A 14,492-nucleotide genomic window follows, 5' to 3' on the forward strand; every position below is an offset into this window, starting at 1 on the left:
CTTAGTCTGAGATATTCTCTCGACAGAGTGTGGTTGTGAGGTGCTCTTTACATTTCAATGACTGGTATCAATTGAAATGAAAAGTTCGCCTAACCTGACAGAAATATAATTTGAACACTTCAATCGGACCTAATATCTACTTGTGGTCTCGCTCCTTTGCCTGAGATTACAAAGCAGGGGAAACATATAATTTGGATTGAATTATACAGCATTATAATGATATCTCTTCAGTCATTAATAAATTTTTTAATTGTATGAAGATTTATTGTGTATTGTAAAATCATTATAATTATTAATTACAATTAATTACAATTTTCAATTGTCTTTCATTGAATCTTGAGCATGCGCGTTGAATGTCCATATAACTTCTGTGTAGAATGGGTTTCCCCCGTTGAATGGGTTTTTCCTTCTATTCTCTAAACAGAAAAAGAAACCACAAGCTGTTATTACACATAAAGAATGGGGCAAATTTTGATACTTAACACAAATTGTAAGAGACTTTTGCTTGTCAACTTGTAACGACGTAAATAAATCGTTGCTTAGTCTGACACATGCTCTCGACAGATAGTATGTCGTTAAGTCTAGGTACTGCAATAGCTGTTCTACTTTTGAACGGCTAAAAGTGGTACCATTTACAGTACTTTCGCGCCCCGCAAAGACCCGGCGCACTAAGGAGACATAAGTGAAAAAAAAAATCCTTTTTGGTCCTCTTTCCCCTATTCTTTCCCCGAATAATTTTATTCTTTCGCCGAATGTGGTAGACGAACCGAAAAAATTTTTGGCCCAACGGATAAGGCGTCCGACTTCGAATCGGAAGATTGTGGGTTCGAGTCCCATCGTGGTCATTAGTTTTCAATTTTTTAGTTACTAAATATGGAAGAATGATTCTATTTACTTTCTTTATATTTACCGAGAAAAAAAATGTACTTAGATTTTATTCTGCAAAATGTTACTACCCCTGTATCAGTTCTTTAATACAAAACAAATTACATCTCTGTCTTCCCCAAAAAAAGCAGTCGGGAAAGATGCATATTGTGTTTTATACAAAAATTGATACAGGGGCAACAACATTTTACAGAATAAAATCTTAGTACATCTTTTTTCGTTGAATATGAAGAAAATAAATAAATATAGACGTTCTACAAGATTTAGCAACTAAAAATTTGAAAACTAATGACCACGATGGGACTCGAACCCACAATCTTCCGATTCGAAGTCGGACGCCTTATCCGTTGGGCCAAAGATTTTTTTCGTTCGTCTACCACATTCGGGGAAAGAATAAAATTATTCGGGGAAAGATTAGTGGGTAATGGACCAGTAAAGGCGGTTATTTCACAATGGCGTCTGAAGCTTTCGCCGTGGTTTCGAAGGCGCGAAACTACCAATAATGGTACCAAGCAAGATCTGAAGATCAAAGCTGTCCAAATTTGTAGAGTCTAAAATCTCAGACTAAGCTACATAATTTGGTGTCTGAAGCTTGATTTATCAGAAACGCCTTCGAGGGCCATTAGCTATTAAGGCATATACAGAAATTCAGACACTTATGCTTCGTCTAATAACCACTTGTGGTTAATATTCGGCAAGGGGATTTACCTATTGATGCGGGGAAGTTTTGGAAAGACGGACTTTATATTATTGTTATTTTTTTTGTGAATTCTTTTATTAATCTACTGCATAACACCACAAGTAATTATTAAGCATAAATGGTCCATTAAGATAGAATGTAAGATATTATTAACAGTTAGAAAGAGCTGTTCACTGCCCCATTATGTCGAGAGTATATCTCAGACTCAAGCGACGCCCAATCTGTCGAGTAGTCTGATTAGATATCTTGCTTAGTCTTCTAAGGCCACGAATACAACGAAAATGAAAAGAACAGTAAAGCTCAGTTATATAAGACAATTAATCAAGGGAATTACTGTAGCCAATTTTTTTTAGAAGTGATAGATTTTTAACAACAAAGGTTTCCTAATGTTTTTGGAGATTCAAAATAGTAGTTTTTCCTTTGTCTGCAAGGAAAAACACCAAAAGTTGGATGAAAAATATTAGAGAATCAACCGAATCAAAGCATGTACATGTAATTGAATGGGTTTATTTTGAACTTAAGAAAATATAATTTATTAGCAATAAAACAGATTCATGAAAAATGCTCCGATTTACTTCTAATTTACACATTGACTGCATTTAAGTATGCTCTAATGAATTCCAGTAACAGTTTGTACAGAAAAAATCTGTGTCAAGTTTGAAAAATCAAAGCGACGACCGACAAAACGTCATAAGTCCAGAAAGGATCATTTTCATCCATATCATCATGAAAAATGTTCCAATGTTCTTCAAATTTACACATGAATTGCATTTTAGTATGGTCTAATGAATTCCAGTAACAGTTTGTACAGAAAAAATCTGTGTCAAGTTTGAAAAATCAAAGCGACAACCGACAAAACGTCATAAGTCCAGAAAGGATCATTTTCATCCATATCATTATGAAAAATATTCTAATTTACTTCAAATTTACACATGGACTTCATTTAAGTATGCTCTAACGAATTCCAGTAACAGTTTGTATGGAGAAGGTCTTTGTCAAGTTTCAAAAATCAAAACAACAACCGCCAAAATTGCCAAAGTCCAGAAAGGACAATTTTCATACATAGCATCATGAAAAATGATCCAATTTTCTTTAAATTCGCAGAGGAGTCATATTTTATGGTACAAAGTCTGATTTCATTATTGGTTTGCTCTAAGGAAGCTCCAATCCTTCTGTAAAATTCAAAGTTTTGGTTTTATGCATCTGGTAGGATAGCCAAATATATGTATGTTTTCAACATGATTAAGAGCAGAAATACTCTTAAAAGTTCCTTCCAAAGCTTTCCATATCAATTAAGAAACATTATTCACCATATACATCATATATTATGTCCAATATCACCAAGAAATTACCAGTTTTCAGCTCAAATATAGAGTGTTTTTTTGCTAAGCAGCTTTGCTCCTGTCTATCGCTTCGGGTAGCCATTTTGTTTCAAAAACGCTTTCGTTTTCTCGGCCAATCAAATCGCAGGATAGTCTCAAATTTCGCACCGACCAATAAGATTGCAGTATAGTCCCAAATTGAAATCAAGCACCAATCAGATTGCAGTATAGTCCCAAATTTGAAATCAAACAATAATTTGACACAGCTCTATTGTTCTAGCAGTCAAATTTGGGAAAATTTGACACAATACGGCAATCTGATTGGACGAGTGTCCCAAATTGAACAAAAGCGCTATTGTTCAAATCGGTCAAATTATGGTAGTCGCATGCGGGGAATATAGGGCCACGCGGCCATAACATCGTGAAAGAGCAAATATGAATCATTCACAGATTGTCTCAGATAACATAACGAGAAAATTTGTCGCAGAAGATTGACAGCTTTTCTTAGATAACAAAGTAATTGAGATAGAGAGAAATATCAAATTACGACCCCGAGATATTAATGATGATTTACTTTGTATGATGTTTTCTTTATGAATTTTGATGTATTGGTCTCTGTCAAAGCGCATGTGTTCGTGGATGTATCCCAAAGCGTGCATCATCTCGTGAATCACTTTCCCTGTTATAATGAAGAAAAAGATACACGTTTTTTAAAGCAAAGTATTTGAGAACATATCAAGGCTGTGTTGATTTTTAGAAGCTTTTTTAACAAATCAGACACCAAACTAAAGTAGACACCTGGTTATTCGAACCTACACTCATTCAAATAATTCAGTTACTGTATTCGAAATGAGATGAGGCAAAAGCAATCCATCGGACTATGTCAAGCTGTAGGTATCTGTCTACGCAGGAGCAGATCAGTCTTCAGTAAAAAAGACCTGAACATTAATAAGGATATTACAACAAGGACACTTGTATAGCGTAGCTATACAAGTGTCCTTGATTACAACAAGCCTCTTAACGACCAACATTAGAATTTAAAATAAGAAAAACATATATATTATTATCAGATTTAACTTTCCTGTTTCATTTTTATATCTTCAGATCTTTTATTTTCAGATTTTAGGAACACAAGAGTTCTTATATTCACATATTTTCTTTTTAACTGTATATTCGATTTGAACATTTTTATCCTGTAAATTTGTATATATGTATAGTAGGCTTATTTCACCAGTCAACTTAGCCTAGAAATCTAAGCCAGATTGATTCAGTCACTAGGTAAAATCTGATGTTAAGTTGTGACTGAATATCTGGCTTAGTACAAGTAAACTCGGTAGCTTATCAACTGACAAAACCGAAAATTCAAACTTTCCCGGGCCTTTTATAGTGAATGCACATAATTTGAATAATTCTCTAAACGAATATTTTTCAACAAAAGATTTTTCATAACGAATCCATTTTATAAAAATACGAAAAGAAAAAATCTCCTCCTTATTGATTTAAAATTTCTTTTACATGTTGTAAGATAAAAGGCTATTATTAAAAAAGAAGGAGGGTGAGCAAAGGAAAAAAATATGTTCAAAAAAAGTCATGAGTAAAAAGATGTTTTCAAAACAGACGACAATTTATCGTTTTTGTGTTTTGACCAATCAGAATGAACCCAGAGTGAACCGAAACTTGCGTTCATTTTTTGAACGCGCGCTTCGCCCAAGCCAGTTTTTCAAGGCAAATTTAAAATTCTGTATATCTTAAAATATCATTAAAGCGCCGATAATGCTATATTGCCGTAAGCCGTATCTTAGCCTTGTAAAAACTGGCTTGGTTAACCAGGCTACAGTCAACTGTGGTTATGGATAATACACGCTTTTTTTTATAAGAATGGTGTATTTTCATTCCATCATGGATATTCTTAACTTTTTGGCGAAAATCATCCAAAAATATTCTTACGGTATTCTTAGGTTAAGATCGAAATTGGCAATCTACAGGTTAAAATGCATTAAAAATGGCATTTTTAGGTTCAGTTGCTAAATTCCATGATGGTGATATCATTATCATATTCTTAATTTTTTGGCCATTTTCATCATGGACATTCTTATAGAGTGTATTCTTATAAAAAAAAGAAGCGTGTATATATAACAAATATTCTAAATTCGAAATGAGATAGCGTCTCCCTTGGATCTACTTATCCAACTCAGACAAAACACTCTCGGTTATTCGAACTTTCAGTTATTTGACGCGATTTCAATTCCCCTTGGCAACAACTATAGGTTAAATCACCCTCAGTTACTCGAATTTTTCTTATTCGAAGATTGTCGAGTGAGAATTTTGAATTTCGGCGATTTAAACACTTTTCTTCAAAAAATCGAGTTCAACTACCCCTATTTATGGGTATTTATATATTTCAAACAATTTCTTCAAAAGCAAAAGTTTAAAGCTCTGCCTCGGTCCAGAGAATTGAATAAAACATGGGATCATGATCTTAACAATCTGTTAATTTGATGTTAAAATTATTTTTGTTTATTGCGCTCAACTGCACCCCAATACCTCAATTGCTTCAGAAAGCCCCTCCCATTAAGGTTAAGTTGAAAATCTGGCGGAAAAAGAAATTTTTCAGTTAATCGAACTCCGGGTTATTCGAAATAAAGTCTTATCTATCCCCCTTGGAGATTCGAAAAACCGGGAGTCTACTGTATTCACAAAGTGCTGAAAATAAGAACATGTACGTTTGTTCGTGAGTTGAGAACAAAATATATAAAGACATAAGGTTTCGATATTATTTCAATAATATTAAGAACAAGTTTTGTACGAACATTAAAGCTTTGCGGACTCTAAAACATCCAAATCTTGAGATATTGCACACAAATACTCATAAAGTGATGGAAATAGGAACGTTTAAGGAGCGTTCTTAGCTTTAAAAGTCAAAAAGTTATGCCCAAGGCTTTATGTTGGGTATTCATATGAAACAACGGGAATTTAACATGAATAACTGAGGTGCAATATCAGAGAGATATTATATAGATGGGGCCGTCCATATAGTACGTACGCAAAGATTTTCCAAAAATTTGATACCCACTCCCCCTTGTACGCAGAGAACAATAGAAATGATGTCATTTAAACAATAGATGTACGCTTAACCCCCTCTCCCCCCTTCACTGCGTACGTACTATATGGATGGCCCCGATGTTATATGTACTCTTTTTTTATTAATAAGAAAGATTGCCAAAGAAACTGGCCCCAAGGGGGGGCACCAGGGTTAGCAGATGTTGCGTATGTGCGGATTAGTCCTCCTAAAACCAACTCTAAGTAAGAGAGATCTTGGAAGTAAAGCATGCTATACGACTTATTCAAACAGGCAATAAATACTGGAAGGGACAAATCATATTCCATAGAGATATGTAGTTTATCCAAATTGACACCATCCTGTAACACGTATCATTATCTTATATAACACTTTATGTTACTGTATTCCCGGGTCATGAACAACTCCAGTCTACTCACCTGGTTGCAAGATTCAATTGGAATGAAATCGCGTATTATCATATACAGTGCCGTAGACACAATTTATATTTTAGGGGGTCCTAGAAAATTTTTGGACTTTATACCCTCCAGATTGGCTAAAACTGCCTCTCCGAAAGTCAATTTTAAAACTTTTTTGGGGGGTCCAGGGCCCCCCACCCCGGCCCCCCTGGCTACGGCACTGTATAACACCCACATCACTGTTTTCTACGGATTATAAACAATCCTAGTCTATAACTTACCAGGTTGCAAGATGCAATTGGAATGAAGGTAAATGGGTTGAACACCTCCCAAAGCTGGATCTTGCGTCACCTTTCCAACGTAACTTTCACATCTGAAAAAGTACATATTAAGAACTAAAGTCTATTCACGATAAGTGTGCACTCTTTTTTCATTTGCCTGTAACTTTTGAAGGAATTCTTCAATCTTCATAAATTTGGTATCATTTGAAAGATATTAATGAGTGGAACAATATGAAATAAAAAAGTCTTTGAAAGAATTCTAAAAATGAAGATGAAAATGAAGAAGAAAAAAATGAAGATCTTGTAGAGAAGTGCTATAGCTTTCATTTTCACTGGAGTGAATCCTTGATTATCGAACGTCATCACTGTGAAAAAATCTTTCAAAAATAATCATTCAGTCAAAAGATATCAAACAAAGTTATAAGTTGATTGACGTCTAAAAACGCTGTTTTCTGCTGTTTTCTGCTATTTTTTGGGGTCAATCACTTATTAACTTTGTATCATAACTTTATATTGAATAAATATTTTAGTAAAATTTCTTCACAATAATGACCTCCTAAGATCAAAGAATCTCTCCAGTGAAAATGAAAGTTATGGCACTTCTCTAAAAGATCTTCATTTTTTTCTTCTTCATTTTCATCTTCGTTTTTAGAATTTTTTTAAGGACTTGTTTATTTCAAATTGTTCCACTCACAAATATCTCTCCAACGATACCAAATTTATAAAGATTGAAGAATTCCTTCAAAAGTTATAGGTAAAAGAAAAAAGAGTGCACACTTATCGTGAATAGACTTTAATCAAAGTAACGTTAGAGAATTGACAATCTGTTAACTTCTGGGTAATTACTGTTACAAATTACGATATTGAATAAATAATAATAACCCTTTTTTAAGAAAATCGCTCGTTCAAACTTTAAAGACTTATATCTCCGGATCTAGAAGAAGTTAGAAGCTCGTTCATAGTTCGTTGGATTGCGATAGCGGATATGCGCGGAACTGACTGAATGGTTGAGAGGTGCCCAGTAGTAAAACTTCAAATTGATTCGCCAGAGGGCAGAATCAAGTAAAGCAGGGCTAAATTTGGAGGTTCTTGAATCACTCATTCACCAAAAAAGGTCAAAAAACGGTCATGGATTTTTGTTAAATATTTGCATTTTTTTGACTTTGTGGCTTAAAATCTCGCTGGAAAGTCTCACTTTTGATTTTATCTTTGCTTGACCGTGAAACCCAATCCAATGTCTACGAATTAGACCAAAAATGACGATATGTCTAACTCAAACTGAGCATTACAAGAGGGCTTCGCCCTCCTACATAGCCCATGTCTGATATATACGACATTGGCACTAAAAGGGCTAAGCAAGTGTTCAATTTTTTGTCAAGGACCACAAACAATAAATGAGCTTTACAACTACCAACCTTAACACCACATAACATTCAGGTTCGAGCATGGCTTAAAGCAATTGTTCAATTGAACAGCTAAAGAGATTTAACGTATTATGATAAACTGGAACCCAAACCCCTTTTTGTTACTTATGGCGCTAAAGTTGATACAGTTGACTTTTCCGAATTCAATTTTCTATTATTCGAATCTTCAAATAATTTCCATTTGAGTTCGAATTAGCGAGATTCAACTGTAGGTGTATTTTTGATAGATTTTAAACGGGGTGGGCTGGAGTTTTTACAAGAGACTTCACTAATTGGTTATTTGAAGTAATAGAGATGACGCGTTCTTTAAAAAAAGTAACAAAATTGTTTTATTACAGGTTAACGACCAACCAAATCAAACGAAAGTTTGTAAAAACTCCAGCTTGTCCCTTTTAAACATACCCATCTCCTCTTCGAAATTGAATGAACTCTTCTTCGTCAGTTCTTACTATCCATGGTTTGTCTTGGCAATTTAATGCTTGATTGAAACTCTCAACGGCCAGCTCCAAGCGAAATATTTCTACAGCCGTAACTAAAAAAAAAATATTTTATTTTATTTTATTTTCAATGTATTTTCTACTTTAAAGGTTTTATGTTTACGTAAGTGTTCACGTTTCATTGTCTGTTGTTATATTGTGCTGATATAAGCAGAATATGATTTTCTTTTCCTCTTTCTGGCCAATCTTGCTCCATCATTTAAATTGATGAGTAAGCAATCGATATCACTCTTATTTAAAAACAAAACCTTAAACTGCCCATCTCCACTAAATTTCAGACCTCCATAATTAATGAAACACACGTATCACTTTTAGTAATAGATAATTGATTAGTACTAGTAATAACATGGTTTAGAGGGTGATTTGGGATTAATAACCCCGAGGTTCATTGAAAACATTTCAAAATAGCCCGAACGTAGTGAAGTGTTTTGAAGCGTTTTCAATGAAACGAGGGGTTATTAATCCAAAATCACCCAAGAATACCATGTTATTCCGCGTTAATTATATGGTCAAAAAAAGAATTGAAGAACACTCAATCGCTATTCTTTTCGAAACTTATAAAAACATTCGAAACTATAAAAAAACATTCGACTGACACTCTTATTTTGATTCGCTTAAAAATTTCGTACGATATTTTGTTAACCAATCAAAATATCGTACGATACTTTTCTTTCAACCAATAGAAACTTTTGTATACATCAGGGCGATTACAAAAAAGTGGGACTATTACGGATTTATCGCCCCGCTCGTCCTTTACAAATCTAAGCTAAATGTAATCAACCATATAATTAATAGTAAAAAAATACTATTATTAAACGCTTCAAAGTGATAAGTTCGATTTTACAAAAGAGAAGTGGCTTCTGCATGATAAAAATCAATGAAGCAAATTGCGATATTTGAGACTATAGCTAAGTCTCCTCACATATGGATTGACAGGTGTATGCAATCGATAAAAAAATAAAGAAAAATGCAACTCACAATCGTCCTCTTTGATTTGATACGGAATATGGATGACTCCATCAGCATTTGATGACCAAAAGACAACCTGATTATAAATAGCTGTACGTTTTGCAATTTCATCGCCACTTGGTAAATCAATGATCATATCATCTAACAGATCTACAACGAAAATGTGAAATAGATCAGCAATTTATCAATTAAAGGAATAATCAGATGGCTTGAGATAGATTTGGCCTGTAGAAACCTTCCATAATCCTGAGCAAAACCTCTGAGTATTTTTGTCTAACTATTTTCGCTCAATTTTAAGTCGAGCTGTCACAATTTGAATTTTTAAAAATAGGTTCTTGTTTCACGTTTCTACTCTTGTCTCCCGAATAGACGGGGGGGGGGTCCGAATTAACAGGGGGTAGGAAAATTTTCTAAATTCTAACAAACATACTTTAAAAGTGGATTAATTTTAGGGTAGATTTAAATTGGCGAATGGTCAATTTTCAGAAATTAATTAGGAATTTAATTTGGTGGATAGGAAGGTAAACTCTAGTAAACTAAGGACTGCGTGATTTTTTAATAGAAATTCCACCCTAAAAAGATACAGTTGAACTCATGTAATTCGAATTCTTAAGGGACCGAGAATTTTGTTTGAATTACATGCAGTTTCTAACTAGATGAGTTTTTGTATTTTTGACCTAATTCGATGAAAAAAGTCTTTCCCAGGTTTACTTTTGAACTTGATGGATGCGTCTTTATTGGACATACCATCCTCCAAGTCACGGAGAGCTTCATATTTCGTTTTTGATAAGAAATGGAAGGCAAAAGCAGTGGACGAGCTCCAATCGAGTGTAAAAAAGAAAACATTCGATTGTTAAACACTAATTCTAACGTCAAAAACGTTTGATTAAAAACGTTTGATTGACAAAATGTCGAGTTTGTCTGCTTCAAAAACTCAAAAAAATTCCAAAATTCGAATAATATGATTAAAATTTCTTGATGCGACTGGAAAATTTGTTCGATTTACATGATTTTTCGAATTACATAAGTTCGAATTATTGGAGTTTTCTTGTAAGGTTTTCAAGGTAAACTCTGAGGGGACCACAGAATCTGTTCGAATTAAGTGAGTTCGAATTACATAAGTTCAACTGTATTTTAAAATTTGGCAAATGACTTATTCTTAAAATTTTGGCGTGGATTTTTTCAACAAAATCGGTAAATTTGCCAAATTTAATCGCACACCAAAAGTAATCCACTCAAGGTAACTCGACTTTGGAAAGAGCTACAATCTGTGTAAAAATATTTTGAGTATTTTGGTTATTTCCTCGTTTTTACTAATTTGAAGTTTGGGCGAGTTAGTCGCTTTTGGGCAATCTGTTAAATATAATCAAATATTTCAATTTGAGAGAGATTTACCGACCTTCTGGCTATATTCTGAGCTTTATTCGACCATTTTTGAACTTTTAGATCCTAAAATCCTAAGATTTCTAGTGTTAAAACTCAGAGCTAAAGTTCTACCCTTCCAACTTAATTTAGAGCACTTCCAAATCGTTTGATTTCGTGAGGATTTCCCTTTTCTCAAATAATACGACCTTGTTTGTAGGTTAAAATATTTCAAGTATTTAATGAGGGCAATAGTATGAAATAGAGTTTTAGCGGGAACATGCTTGATTTTGTTTTAGAGAACTTAACATTCTGTGCACCAAGAAAAATTATATTCGAAGTAAATTCAATTCCTAGTCCCTGAAAGCCGTTGATAGGTGTATTACTGTATGCGTTAATAGGTTCCTCTTGGGCCTAGAGGGTGAAGCATACACCCATTTTTCGCCAATGATTGTGTAATGGCACGTTCACACATGCAAACGTGAGAATCTCAGAAAATGATAAAAAATTACAGAAAAATAACTGACGTATCAATACTTACTTTTTTTAACTGGTCTTTCTTTCTTGGCATCCATCAGAGGTTTTTCTTCAACAAGTCCACTGAAGAGTTTTGCTATTTCTTCAGCTTTAATTTTCTTGGCTTGAATCTTCTTCGATTGTTGCTTAATATCTTCGATTTTTGATAAATCATCTTCAACTAAAAGCAAAAAGGGATAGAGAGATGTATATGCTCAGGATCCTTAAGGCTGTAGTTTAGACGTTTAACCAGGGATATGTAATAGCGGAGCTGGATAACGCACATTTGAAAAAGCCTTGTTCTATCTCTGTACCCTGACACTAAAATTTGATATGAAATTTAACTTTTTTAATTACAAACTCGTGAAATTTGGATTTCCTCTTAGCCAATGTTTCTGCTGCTGCATTTATCCTTCAAGATTAAAAACTTTTAATTATCAAGAAGTCTCTAAAACATTTGCGAATGACAATTTAAAAAGACTTTAGGCAGGGTCACAGGAAGGAAGGAAGTCTGGTAGATATCCCAAACGGAAATTTCAATTGACATTTTAGATTCCCACTGAAAAAATACATAATAAATTATTCGACAACAGTGCTAGTTTTTTTTCTTTAGTACTCTAGATTTCCAGTGAAGAAATGAAAATTAGGAGCATGTACCTTCTTTTTCAACAAGACTTTCCAATTTAGATATGGCATCTAAAGAACAAAATATTTTGTTTGATTCCATTAAGTACGCAATTGTTTGATTTTCAAGAAAATAAGAAACAATTTTTACTAAAGAAGAGGTAATGTCCATTTGGCCAAAAAGAATGACGGTAGAATTTATAAATCCAGCATTTTCCGCAGTTGTTACTTTTCATACATTAGTCTATATTGTGGACTGAGTAAGCCAAAGACTAAATCAGTACTAATTAACAACTTCAAGAATTTTTAGATCAAAACTACCTAATGTTGTAACTCATGTCATTTGCCCTTAAATAAATTCTTTTATCATTTGGAGGAAGACGCTTTGTTATCATTGGTTGTAGCTATTTGGTTTGGTAAAAGATAAGACAGAAACGATCAAAGTCAAATCTACCACAAAAGCACATCCCACTTAAAGGGAAAATATCACGCGAACATTAGTGAGTAATCAAAACTCAGGACCACGCAAAAAATTCTTTTGTAATGAAATATTTCATGTCAAATAATTAGGTTTGAAAAATACTTTCACCGTTTACTTTGAAAAACGGTTCTAGGAGATTTGCACAGGGAGTTTGCCTTTCCCCTAAGAAAATTGTAAAACCATTATACTACCCCCATATTTTTTTCCTGCACTATACATGTGTAACTTCTGTTGTATGAAGCTCTCTAGACCAAAAGCAAGTAAAACTGATTCATAAACGGTTCCGCTGCCCAAAGACATGGATTTGATCCTTAACCGGGTTAAAACCAAAGACTCCAAAATGGTACTTGATTTAGCATATCATTGAATACCAGAGTTTGATAAGTGAATTTTCGAATGAGGCTGCGACATATGTTACTAGTCGTATTGTATAAGTGTTACGAAGTATTCCAGACCCCTCGTTTTGCATGTTGCAAGTAAAATAGAGGTTGTGAGATAGACAATAGAAAAATGCGTCAAAAAAGGACTGGGAAGGTTTTATTGGGATAAAGCAGACAGAAAAATGCCCGCGCGACTACGATCGAAACGGTGTATAGCTTAATAAACCGCCATGAAAAGCGTAAAGAAGAACGTCACAAAGATGTGCGAGGACGAGAGTTATATTGGTGTGTTGGCTAGTTTTTAGCGTATATAAACGTCACTTAGGTTTGGGCGATGTGGTATAGTAGTCATTGACCTTGGTTGCTGCACAGGCGACTGAGGTTCGATTCCCACTCGCAGCGGTTCACTTGGCAAGTGAATGAACCTTCACCCGTGTCAACCAATGCCGTGCGAGGGAAATTGGGTAGTCAGTCTAAGGTGCTGACAAGGCGCTCATTGAAAGCGTCTATAGTTGCGAAAATAGGGCTCAAAGCCTCCTGCAACTCAACCAAATAGAAATAGAAATAGAAAAAAAGGGTTAACAAATAAAGATGTGAATAAGTTTACCTTCCACATTCTTCTCTTTGATGACCTTGCCATGATTCGATTGTCCAAGTGCCAAAACCATGCATAAAAAAGCTGTCAGTACAGAAAACCTCATGATTGATTTAAGGCCCTCCGAAAACCAGATGTGGCAAAACTCTATATGAATTTTAATGAACTCCCTTAATGTATTAATAGGTTAATAATTTACCCAGTGACACTATTTATAGACTTGTATGAACAAGAATGATTTTTATAAACGATACAGAATATATAAATTAAAAATGACTGAAATAAAAATCTAAAAGTCAAACTTAATCGAGATAAGAGTCTCGCAAATAAAGTAAGATCTCTTAACACTGATAAGGAAAATTGTAAAAAAACCCTGAGCAGATGATGTTAGATAACCAAGATACTTCCACGAAAGAAGTTACATTTCACTCCACCGGAGAGATCTTTTTGCAACCGACTCGCTAAAAACAATCTTCATGACCGCTACTTCCTACATTTTTGACGTAGTAGTACTGTCTATTGGGAGTGTCATCTGACTTTTGTCTTTAAAGACATTAAATTAGAAGGCGGGAACAGACAGAATAGTCATAACTTTGTCACTGATACATTGTTTTACAATTGTTTGATGCACCAACAATTGGAAGATTGAGATCAGTGGTGTCATTCAATACCAAATAGTTACTCTTAGGTTCCAAATAAACGCCCCCTTGTTAATTTTTCGAAAATTTTCCAACCCCCCGGACCTTATTAGGACGGGGGGGGGGGGGGGCCGTTTATTAATTTTTAAGAATATTTTTAGCTAGCAAGAAGAAGTCGCCTTACTTTGCTCCAAAAAGCCTATATTTACCTTATTTTTGGGTTTTTAGAAGTACAATCTCCAACCCCCCGGCAATTAGGTAGTCTTCCAATGTCACAGGCATAAAGCCTTAATTTCCAAGCCGCGAAAGGGCTAGATCCGAAACTCCTGGATTCTAAACTG

The 14,492-nt window shown here is 34.4% G+C and overlaps 1 protein-coding gene across 1 annotated transcript in view; it reads right to left on the reverse strand.

Annotated features, from left to right (window-relative positions):
- LOC136818851 (hatching enzyme 1.2-like) overlaps positions 1 to 13,769 on the reverse strand; it is a 29,126-nt gene extending 15,357 nt beyond the window's left edge. Inside the window, exons 1-7 of the mRNA XM_067075081.1 lie at positions 13,526 to 13,769; positions 12,091 to 12,129; positions 11,459 to 11,614; positions 9,565 to 9,705; positions 8,492 to 8,621; positions 6,666 to 6,757; positions 3,482 to 3,586 (exon numbers count right to left, since the gene is read on the reverse strand). Of these exons, the coding sequence (XP_066931182.1) occupies positions 3,482 to 3,586; positions 6,666 to 6,757; positions 8,492 to 8,621; positions 9,565 to 9,705; positions 11,459 to 11,614; positions 12,091 to 12,129; positions 13,526 to 13,619 (757 nt within the window). The 5' untranslated portion in view covers positions 13,620 to 13,769. The remainder of the gene's footprint in view (positions 1 to 3,481; positions 3,587 to 6,665; positions 6,758 to 8,491; positions 8,622 to 9,564; positions 9,706 to 11,458; positions 11,615 to 12,090; positions 12,130 to 13,525) is intronic.
- Between the last annotated feature and the right edge of the window lie 723 nt (positions 13,770 to 14,492).

This window comes from Clytia hemisphaerica, unplaced genomic scaffold (genome assembly GCF_902728285.1).
Source record: "Clytia hemisphaerica strain Z4C2 unplaced genomic scaffold, Clytia hemisphaerica genome assembly, whole genome shotgun sequence".
NCBI classification, from domain to species: Eukaryota; Metazoa; Cnidaria; class Hydrozoa; order Leptothecata; family Clytiidae; genus Clytia; species Clytia hemisphaerica.